This window comes from Styela clava, chromosome 7, assembly GCF_964204865.1.
Source record: "Styela clava chromosome 7, kaStyClav1.hap1.2, whole genome shotgun sequence".
Classification (NCBI taxonomy): domain Eukaryota; kingdom Metazoa; phylum Chordata; class Ascidiacea; order Stolidobranchia; family Styelidae; genus Styela; species Styela clava.
This window is the reverse complement of record NC_135256.1, coordinates 11588946-11601037: the sequence shown is the minus strand read 5'-3', so window position 1 is coordinate 11601037 and position 12092 is coordinate 11588946. Positions and strand designations below refer to the sequence as shown.

At 32.1% G+C, this 12092-nt stretch overlaps 1 protein-coding gene across 1 annotated transcript; it reads left to right on the top strand.

The window, feature by feature from the left end:
- Nucleotides 1-961: 961 nt before the first annotated feature.
- On the top strand, nt 962-11950 carry LOC120328976 (ras-related protein Rab-6A-like). The gene is made up of 8 exons (XM_039395574.2): nt 962-1083; nt 1408-1466; nt 2838-2891; nt 6370-6475; nt 7800-7911; nt 9131-9224; nt 9702-9768; nt 10234-11950. Exons 1-8 carry the CDS (start codon nt 1020-1022, stop codon nt 10302-10304), a joined length of 627 nt encoding a protein of 208 aa, XP_039251508.1. The 5' UTR covers nt 962-1019; the 3' UTR covers nt 10305-11950.
- Nucleotides 11951-12092: the final 142 nt, after the last annotated feature.

Genomic DNA, 12092 nt, shown 5'->3' with positions numbered 1-12092 from the left:
TTTGTACTTTGTTCGAACGTGAATCATGTGCTTTTTGATAATTATTTCGTTGTAAATTGATAATTTGTGAGACCAAATATGATATATAGTCAATAGTAGGAACATGTGCTCTGGTATGGTTTGTATGTGTACCTGGGTAATGGGTATATGACTACACATTACACGTACCGTAACTTATCGGTACCACCGTAGACCTGTAAACTCTGTATTACTACTGCTGTACTGTACTATGGGTGTTGAGTTTCATGATTTCTCGTCTTCATTTTTTGTCAACCTCAAGTGGAAAGTTCTCAAGAATCTGGGGAAGCTACTCAATTGCTTGTATCTCTTTTAATTAAAGGGATAGGATTTTCATATTTATTGGTGAAAGATGTACAATACTGCGATATTACAATGTATCATAGGGCAGATCAACTCTCGTTTTATTGCCAGTCTTGGTTAGGATGTTATGAGAATGAGGTTGTTACCCATTCTATCTAAACTGGAAATTGATTCCTCCTGCTGTAACACGTTTTCTCAACACTTTTTCCCAGATAAGATCATTTTGAATCGGTCAAGTTTAAAGTTTGTCAGTTGTCTTTTGACAAGCGTTAATTTGGGATTCACTTTTGTCAGTTTTCTTCTTATTTATCTTCACGAACATACTAAGCATTCTTTTATATATAAATTACATAAAATGTGTTGCTACACAAATCTATTATCTGTCTTGATTGTTGTTCTTTCAGCAAATTTGATAGAAACTAGTTGCAACTTTCAGTATAACATTGTCATTCTAATCACCGGTAACCACTTATTATTCTGCAACTTATGGGCAATGAATTTGTTTCATCAATAGATGCCAAAGCCAAATAATCTACCATACTATTTAATATAGTATAAACTTGAGAATTTTCTATAGCACAATTATAAGTTACCTTCAAATGTTTATACCGATAAATTCACGATAAAATTCTTTTAAATTCTTCGTATGACAGAGTCTTATTAATATAATTAAAGTTTATTATCTATTTAATATTAAAATGACGAGCGATTTTGGGAATCCGTTACGGAAATTTAAGTTAGTGTTCCTGGGTGAACAAAGTGGTGAGTGTGTTATTTCTGATAAGAGTTTTGTCACATTATAAAATATTTTTAAAATGTCATAAAATCACTCTAATTAATGTGTTACTACTAAATAAGAATATTCATTATTTATGGCTTAAAAATGAAATCCCGTTTTTTCTCATTTATTAGATTTGTAGTTTTTTTCAACTTTTCATCATATCCTTTATCTTTGATGTACTTTATTTGTGTTTATTTTTTATGCAAAAGTTTAAATTAAAGCTAGGTAGTTCTTTTGGATTATTACTAGGATTATGACAAAATAATGTTATTTTGCATACTAATCTTATATTATTAATTTTACAGTGGGGAAAACATCGCTTATTACAAGATTTATGTATGACAGTTTTGATAACACGTATCAGGTGATTATTGTTGTAAAAAAAAATTGTACCGGTAATTCTTATAAATGTAATCTCAGCTGATTGAGACCAATGGTGCTGGGTGGTGAGTCTGGTGATAGTATGATGAACATTTACTGTCAACTTGGGCGTTAACAATCATAACTAACAGTAGATGCCTCAAATTTTTGCCTCGACGAATTGTTGAATAGTTTTTTATTATAAAAAGTATTCATTAATGGCGGGATATACCTATGAAAAAAGTTTTGAAAAGATAGTAGATGCATTTTCTATTGTATTGGATGTCAAAAGTTGAATATTCAGAATTCATCATTTTTAAGATTTACTTTCTCTTAAAAAAATTATTATATTCATGAGGAAAATCGAGGATTGGCGATGAGTAGGGAAATTCTTTTCACGATTTCTCTTCACTTTCGCAATGAACTTCTTCACTATTGAATAGATTTTCAGTTTTAAAAAATGTATTGAGCACGTGATTTATTTTCGTTACACATAAGGAGTTGACAATAACTTGAATATAAAATGATGATAATCAGGCCTGAAAATCTTCTAGCACCATTGGTTCTGGAAATTGTAGCATATTGTGAATAATATTATTATATTTTATGAATTTTCAAACAATATTTTTTGTCAGATTGCTTTCTGGAGTCTAATAAGATTTTGCTCATTACTCCAATAACTGATAAATAGTGGTAAATCTTGATTTGTTTGCGGTCTTAGTGTGTTAACACTACAGTGCTAAAATTTTATTTTCAATATCAATTTAGTTACTCTTTTCTGTTAACTTATGCTGCTTTTCGTGTTTTATTTTAACGCTTTCATGGGCATCATTGCTTGACCAAGTCTAAGGTACAATATTTGTTAGCTTCATGCATGAGAACAATACTGTATGGCCCACTCTCCCATCATCTTTCTATCTGATTTGCTAGAATCGCAAAAAATTGATCAGTATTTCAACTGGCCTACAAATTAAAAAATGTAGCAGGCTTTGGACATGGCATAATTTTTTATACGTCTGTCTTCAAATAGGTTCAATTTTTGGCTTCCTCAAGTTTTATCTTGATAAATTAAATAAAGATGTTTTGTACAACTGTGTTGTTTTTTAATACTGGATAATTGTAGATCATCAAAGTCTAAATCATAATTCACCCATGGGAATCTAAAGCGAGTAAAACAAACCGTCACATGAAAATGGAATTCCCTGTAATGTTTGGCTCATACACGTTGTATCTTTGTTTTGTCTGATTTGCATGTATGTTAGGCACTAAGACCGCTGTCTTGAATAAAATCAATTTTTATGTAGAGATCGCAGTAGTCTTTTTTACCACTTTCACTTCTGACTTTTGTCTGAATTCAAAACTTATTTTGTTGCAGGCCACAATAGGAATTGATTTTCTTTCAAAAACAATGTATTTGGAAGACCGAACGGTAAGAACCTACATTCAGCATTTAGAATCGTAAATTAGGCAAAATATTTTTATTGAAGGGTCTTTTTTGTTGAAATAATTCCAATGAAGATTAAAAAAGGAGAATCAGCCTATTTAAAGTTCTCAAATTGTTTAGATATAGCATGCTGTTACACAGAATAACATTAGGTTATAAATATCAACGGCCATACAAAAAAATTATACCTATTGTGCAATAAGGATGAGGGTGATTCAAATCTTACTCAAACATACAAGTCTAGACATGGTGCCATCAATCACATCAGTCTTCCTGAACTGGTAGATTTTTTGTATAGGAAAGATGTTGCTTTACGTCTAAGTAACATTACCAAAGTGTTTATTGATTGGTATATATAGAAGATATAGATATATAAAAATACACAAATTTTAGGAATGTGGTTTTCAATACAAACTCAGAACAGCTAGCAACTGTCATCCGTTATAATATCTAAAATCCTGTTAGTGACTTTAGATTTTCTCCAGGTCATATGAAAGACATACCTAAAATGAGTCTTATCTCTATACCTAAAATAAATATTAGAAATTTTCTCTAACCAATCCAACCATGTAATAGAGATGCCTATTTTGAAAAGTTGTTTGGTAGTTGGTTTGAATTTTCTTCGTTACAAATTTTAGCTTGCCATATCAGTAATAATCACATTTGTGAAAGAAAAGGAATTCGTATACAGTGATATCTCGGTGTTACTCATTCTTGACAAATATTACAAGAACAAAATTCTGCCTACCTTTTATAAATTGACATTGTTTGTGTTTTGGTTATTCTCAACTTTGGTAAAATGAAGTCTAATGGTGAAAATACTGTTAGTAAAAATGGAGTGTTTTTGTTTTAATATGGAGCCTGATAATATGTAATCAAATAACTGGAAATTGACTTTATTGTATTTTCGACGTTTTGTCTTCCCAGAGGAAAAGATAGACTAGACGTTCGTAGGTCATGTTCAATATTTCGATATCTGTCTGGGCGTTTTTAGACTCGGTAATTGAACGAATGCACAGTCAACTTAATAGCCTAGAAATTCCTACCAGACGGACTTGCTATGAATAATTCAAAAGTCTGTGAAAACCGTCTCATGCACATGCAACAAAGAACGTCAATACATTGTGGCAGCATATGCTTATTGCTCTCTTTGTTGACTTGTATGAATTATGACACAATTTTCTTTTTTTGACGTCCCCTCAGAACAAGAAACCTCATTTTGGAACAATTTAAATGTAAGGATATACGATATCTAAAACTTATAGGATAATTACTCAGAATTGTTAATTTATTAATAGAGCCTGTCTGGATGGTTGGTCTATAATCAAATATCTGAAAAAAGTGGATACTATCTTGAAATGCATATTGATATGGCCATTGTTTTTTTCTATTTTGGTTTTATTCTGATAGGGAATCAGGCCGTACATGTCAATATATAGGAAATTCATAATAATTTAAAACATGACAATTACATAGGCCTAGCTACACAATTTCAGTATTTGATAATACATATATGTAACTTTTCAAATATAATATTTTTACCAACGTTAACTTTTTTCCGATAAAAACCTTATTCAGTTCTTTGATGTATTTATCGACGATGACCTCATACCAACCGATATTTGAAAACACCAGTGTAAAGCATTTCCTCATTTATATTTCATGGCCTTATTTCTTAATCATTCATACCGATGTACAAGTCCAAACATTTCCGAAGAATGATGGATTATTGCAAGTGGGAAATTTCTACACTCATTGTAGATTGCAAGATTTTTAATCATTTAACAACACTTGACAAAAGCATATAAAATATGTTATATTAGAACAGTGGTTCCCGATCTTTTTTTCAAGCGACCCATATTTAAAAAAAAATGAATTTGTAAAATCCCGCTACCCAAGAATATGCTCAAATACTAGGCGGTATGTAATGTTTATGTCTTTTATGCTCACGAAATTAATATACTAATATGAAAAAAAAAATAAACAATACATACCTAGTATTCATTTTTCCGAAAATTTACTCGAAGTAATAAAGCTGAGCTTTTTTGCTGTAAGCGAGTTTTTGAAATCGTGGCGTGGTTTTAGTAAAGCTGATTTTGTTGAAAAACAAAGCGACCAAATTTCGGGTCGCGCCCCATACGTTGAGAAACACTGTATTAGATCATATACATGTTTTACTGGACTAAATTCCCAAGCCTCTTAAAAAACACTATATTAGATCATATAAAGCACTTTACGGGACCCATCAATCTTCTTAGTTCTTAAACACTGCAGGTTACTTTATTTTTGTAACTAGGTAAAAAATGATATTAGCTATAGCTAAGTATATTAAAGTGAAGTGTATAGTATATTAAATTATCTTATTTAGTATGAAAACAAACAATGATATTGATTTGATTGGGAATATCCCCAATGGGGTAGGATACATTCTAGAATCCATTTATTGATTGGTACTTTTATGCTGCCTTCTTTTATCTATAACTTTGTAGGCTCATTTATTGATTAGCTACTAAAATCACCAGCGAGTGAGTCATCACTATTGAATCCGACGGACTTGAATTTTTTATCGCTTTCGCATTTTTTAAGTTTTTTGTCTTACAAAACTCAGAATTACATCTCCTGATCCCCAAATATTTTTTTATCCTGGAAATCATATTTCTATTATCGCTTATTGTATGCCCAGAGGCATTTTATCAGACATTACAACATTCTGTATTTGATTATTTTGTTATTCTAGAATTATTAATTTTAATATTCTACATTCTGTTTGTTATTCACCAGTGTGGCCCAATGAACTAACGATTATTATTGCACAATAATTATTGCAAATGTGTTGATTCATTTCTAAAAAGCAATAGTGGTCTTTAAAAGCATTATTTGAGCAAATTAGTTCAAATCAGAAAACATTTAGCTTATGTCTTTCGGCAAATCCTGTTCACACTTCTGGCCTTAAACCAGGGAGGGGAGCCAGGTCGCAGGTAGTCTCAGAATGACTTGATGAATCTTGTGAGATTTTTCATCAATTTCAGCTTGTGAACACCATACCGATTCAAATAACTTAATTAATTCACATGCAAGGGCAAAATTACAGAGCAGTAAAATTTATCTTACTAGGAACCGCAGGTTTTTACCACTTTGTCCATTGAAGTGCAATTGTCCGTAAACATTTTGGCTCATCATTGATTGTGACAAATGTATTGGAAATACTCTACTGGCCATACTGGGCTTTCTTCATAGATATCAAAACCTTTTAAGCCAAAGCCATTTCTTCATTCCAATGAGTAAAATTAAGTCATAAAATCTCTGCTTAAGGTCATCAAAAATTCCAAAACATAATGCCGATTTTTAACTGACGAATTTCCAGATTGAAAGTTTTCTTTTCATCTTTGGTGGTGTTTAATTTGTTTATTAAGAATATACATCTGACTCATATTTGATATTATTTCTACCGTTGAATATTTAGGTACGTTTACAACTGTGGGATACGGCAGGTCAAGAAAGATTTCGAAGTTTAATTCCAAGTTATATCAGAGATTCTACGGTAGCTGTTGTAGTTTATGACATCACAAGTAAGTTTATTTCAGAATTATTTGGCAAAGACTATATAAGCAATCAATGATGTATACGGTGATTCTTCTATGCTCTTGAAAGTAGTCCTCTCAACATTCGGTATAACCGATTTTGGTTACTCTTAGGTTTAGAACCATTAGGCTTTTTGATTTGTACCGAGATACTGTGACATGTATCAAAAAAAAACGGTTTGGTTATTTCATCATTACAACTTTATTTTATAATAATTTCTACATTTATTATCATTTGATTTTTTTAAATTTCCATGTAAAGCATACAATTGATATTTCAAAAGGATTTTGATAGATCCTAGCCTAGTTAGGAGAAAAAAAATTTTATTGCCTTTTTTCAACTGGGGGAAAATCAATGAGCGCTGGCCCTTCCCTTTACCTCTTTATGACAGGCTTTTATTATACATACAGCCCATGTAGGTGATGCATATTCACACTGAATAAGCATTACATTACAGAATGATAAGCACTCTGAATTCTTCAATCTGTTCAGATATTATTTTGTCTCATTACTAGCTTGATCACATGCAAATTTTAAATCTTTATTTAATTAATTTTATTAATTATTATAATTATATATATATATATGTATAATTATGATAATTCTTAATTAATTAAATAAAGCTTATTGATAATTTTCATCAATCTCGGCATTAGGTGTTTTAAAATTTAGCTGAATTACTTTATATAGTCGTATATATTAAACCTAATTCTTAATGTACCGTGAGTGCCTGAGCAGTAAAAGTTTATTTCATGGTCATATTTATTTCATGTGCTCTGATACTCGCGAGGAAGTGCCTTGTACTTGATCATCAATTATTTACCTGCTTCCTCTGGATGCCTGCTCATGCAAATTATTGAGAATTTTTATATTCATCTTGAAGTTTAGATTACCTGAAAATCGTATTTATTGAAGTTGCTTGATGGACGTAATATTTTTAGAAGTATATCTATTGTTAGTAAGTAACACTTGAGATGATTGTCAAGGAGATTTGGGGATATTATTTTGTTTTCAATGTTATATGTGCCACATTTTCCTTAATCGGATACATCGAAATAGACAAAATAAATACCTATTAGAGAGAAGAAAGTATTTGTAATATTGTAACTGCAATATTTTACTTTTTTCATTTTATTAATAAGTTTGAATATAACTCATGATATCATTGTATTTCCACACCTCCCAATTGTAGACGCCTATAATTGCTTTTGACTATCATACACTTTTTTCACATCGAACATTTTTGTTATTGCATATTTTTTTAAAGAATGTTAGATTAGATAGTCATTGTATTTCTTGTTTTATATTTAGACGTTAATTCATTCCAACAAACAACTAAATGGATTGATGATGTCAGAACAGAAAGGGGTAGTGATGTCATTATAATGCTTGTTGGAAACAAAACAGATTTAGCAGATAAAAGGTATGTGATTGATCGTTATATTTAGGTGTCTTCACATATTTACCTTGAACATGGCTCTGGGCAAGTAGCCATTTATATATTGATCGAGCAATTATCTGGTTATATTAGTGTCACTCATTACACCAGTGATTCCTAAAGTTAATTACTGGCCAAAATTAGAACCGAAAGAATATTCGCGGGCCAGGAGACGTAAGCTCATGCAAGGGGCAGATACTGGTATCACCGGTATACCGGAATATTTGAACTGTTACGGATATATACATGCTCAAACTATGATAATGATGTAACAATTGAAGGTATCCAGAAAACGAAAAACACAAAGTGTTAAACTATTTCACTCAAGTTCGGTGGGCCATAATAAATTGTTACGCGGGCTGTAATTGGCCCACGGGTCGCCGTTCGGCAACCACTGCATTACGCTACCAGCTAAGTGAGAAACTTCAGTATAAGTGGATGCATATTTTGCAATTTCTAAGTTTTCAACCATTTAATTAGTTCTTAGATTTTGAATTGGCATGCAATCTTGTTTTTGTCGATTTCTTTTTAATCTCTTTAAGCTTTTTCTTATTCATAAATATCTAAATTAATTGATGCATTTAAGTCTTATTTTCGCTAATGGATTAAATACGTTCATTGGCTTTGACTCTGAAATTCCTGTATTGATACATGTTATAAAGCATTCTGATGTATTCCATCTACTTGAGCAACTAAATCATTTATTATTTGGTATATTACCTCCGTGGAAGTGACATCGATATATTGATTTATTGTTGATTACTTTCGGGAATTCCTGTTGTTTTGTAAATAAATGGCCAATTTGCTAAAATGTTTATGATGTTGGGTTAAAACAATGACAATTGCCCTGTTACCAGGTTGATAATGCATTATTGTTATTAATCAATTGGATTTTAATACTTTGTCTTACGTATCTGAACAATTGACTCGAATCCATTAAGTACTGTATTGCAAGTTGCTGTCCAATTTACTGCCTATAAGAAGATATGAAATATTTTAATATTTTGTTTCAAAATATATATATTTTTTTACAATATATTTATCAATGTAATAGGTACTTATGTTCAAAAAGAATATTCGCAAAATCGTTAATTTATCCCAGTCTTTTTGTGATAAAATTCACATAAAAGGATTACATTAACGCAACTGTCTTCTTTGCCTGTTAATTGCTTATGTTTATTTCATTTTCTTGTTTCTAATTTAGACAAGTATCGATAGAAGAGGGGGAAAAGAAAGCAAAAGAATTAAATGTGATGTTTATTGAAACAAGTGCAAAAACAGGATACAATGTCAAATTGGTATGTTATATTAATTGTTCAGTCAGTTTTCAAATTTTTTGTTTGTAGCCCAATGAGATGGTTAACGCCATTGTGATTTTATTGAGTTTGCCGCAGCAGTGTGGCTCAACGGGCTAAGCGTTAGGAAAAATTACTCTGCAGTGGTTCGCAGGTTCGAATCCCATGCAGGGATGGTTATGTGCGAGATGATTGCTGGACTCCTCGCCGTCGTTGGGTGGTTCACGTAACCGCTGGTCGGTTACGGCTTCCTCCACCACCAAGTCCATACTTCCGAAAAAAAAAACAATATATATAACTAATCCCATACCCGACTTGGAATGGTAATCGGACGAGAGGCCGTGGTTCGCCATATGGATAAGCCGTCTTATCGGCTTTCCTCTTCCCCGTGATAAATATGTAAATCCTATCCTATCCTAATTTTCAAATGTTTGTTTTTTATCTTGTTGACCTCATGTTTAAACCATTGTTTGCTTCTAGCTATTCCGCAGAGTTGCGGCAGCGTTACCAGGAATGGAAAATTCACAAGAAAAAGAAAGGCCATCAAGTAAGTAATATACATGTCTTTTAAACCACTCAAATTATCCGCTTCGATTTCTGCAACAGTACTTTAATAGTCTGTGTGGAGCAGTTATTGGGTATATGGGTATATCATCAGTATATCAGTATATATATCAGTAATCGGGTATATAAATCAATCAACCACATAGACCAGTGATTCTCGGGCGGTAGGTCGCGTCCACAAGAGGGGCGTGGACATTTATTGAGGGGGTGTGAAACTAATTAGAAAGAAAAATATTTGGACGGTGCGCACAATCTGAATTCAGGTTGTGTACCAGGTTAGGATTCAGGTTATGCGACATCCTGGTGCTCATACTTCAGGAGTACAAATTATTTGATAGATTTGTTCATGCCCGCCTTATTTCAACCACTGACACAGACTGTATTTTTTTTAATCGATCTGCTGTATATGGTCATAGTATATATCAATGATTCTCTTTCTAATTTTCAGTGGACGAAGTTATTTTGGATCCTAACAAGCAAGAGACAACACCTGCATCAACCAGCGAGTGCGCATGCTGATATTACTGAACAATATTATGTTGTATTCTTCCCCTCGCCTCATCTGGAACATTTGGTCAGCCAGAATATTGTGAAGCTATTAATAATCAAACTATATCATGTCTATTCAATTAACGCTGGTTAAAGATTCGTTCACTAGCAAGCAGTCAAGCTCATGAATTGGTCTGTATCCCCATCAGCCACTCAATTTCTTTACGCTTCTGATCGGTACAAACTATTTTGTTCCTGCAATGTTTATCAAAAAAAACTTAATTTAAAATTTAATTTTTATCTAATTGGTTCAAATGTAACTGGAAGAGAGTTTGCCATTGTCACTAGTAATATTAGCATTTCCAGAATTTCACCTCCATTTAAAGTTTCCTAAAAAATATTACACCGTTTATTGTATTGTAACTGAATGGAAACTCAAAAAAGTGTTTTTGAGAAAAATCAACATGGTATATGGACGTAAACATGACATATGACGGTAAAAAAAAATACTCTGAAACAGTTGAAATTTCTCATATAACGAAAGTTCTCGGAGTGGTTGTCACTATATAGGGGCTTTGTATAATCTTGCTATAATTGCAGCTAGATTAAATTAGGATTGGATATATATATATATAAGGAGACTATGGATATAACATCGTCAGATGTGAATCAAATGTGACATTGTGTTGTACTTTAAAAAGCATGTTAAACTTTTTGAGGTGCTAAATCAGCGGCCATGATATCCTATTTTTCAGCTTTACATATTTCCAATTATTGATATTGTATTTTATATATTTAAATATTGTTGCTGTAGGGGTGAATTCATCATCTAGGTATGTGACCTTGAATGGGAATATAATAACCCAATTCCCCATTCTAACTATTTTTCTCCTGTATTATCTATAGAGGAATCGAACATTCACCTATATTTATTTTTAAGTTATGCTCAACAGTTAGAAATGTTTGTATCTATCAGAGGAATCAAAAATAAGTAAATGTGGTTTTGGGTAGTAATTTAGCAATAGGTTGTTACTAAAAAAATATTATACTGTTGCGAATATGGAGGGATAAGATATTAAACACTGTTGCCAAACACTTTCCTAGAAAATATGAGCTTACGAATTTTGGGTCTGTTGAATATTATAATTACTTGCCAGAAATTCCCTTCTTATGTTGGGAGTGCAAACCGAATCAATTAATTTTGAAAAGTACCTTAACATCATGGCCATAGCCATAAATTAGAAAATAAAACCTTTTTGTATGTGTGTCATCACTGTTTTTGCACTACTTGTATATTTTGGACACCAAACAGTCTATGAGATGTGTTTTTAATACAATGATGCAATTGATTTGTCAAAAACATACTTATCAGTGAATAAGTTACGACAAGAGTCGAGCATTGTTCAATGCTATAACAAAATTGGTATTGCCTGTACAAATTCTCGAGCCAATAAAATATTCTCCTTTACTGCACGACTGCGATACAATATTTTCAATCCATCAGCTGATTTCCAAGCATTCAAGTTATAAAGCGAATTTTGATTTCTCTAATGTCTGCATGTTCGTATGATCCTTTATTCTCTCTGTCTGCATCTTGTTATATAACATATAGGTTTGGATGTCGACAATTTATGTCGTATGTATATTTACAATACATGTATTTACTTGCAGTAAAAGTTGTCTGTTTGTTTTACGGGATAATTGTGAAAGTGGGCATCTGTACTGTGTAGTGGAGGAAGGAGGGGGTTTGCCTTTGGTTCGAGGCTCTTGACTTGTTTGCTTTTGACTAGCTCATGGACTTCCAAAATGAACTCCTGC

Excerpts from the sequence above, each read along its gene's own strand:
- LOC120328976 (XM_039395574.2), top strand. The coding sequence starts at position 1,020 with ATGACGAGCGATTTTGGGAATCCGTTACGGAAATTTAAGTTAGTGTTC. Across the intron at positions 1,084-1,407 it reads GTTCCTGGGTGAACAAAGTG|TGGGGAAAACATCGCTTATT; the intron begins GTGAGTGTGTTA and ends TTAATTTTACAG. Across the intron at positions 2,892-6,369 it reads TGTATTTGGAAGACCGAACG|GTACGTTTACAACTGTGGGA; the intron begins GTAAGAACCTAC and ends TTGAATATTTAG.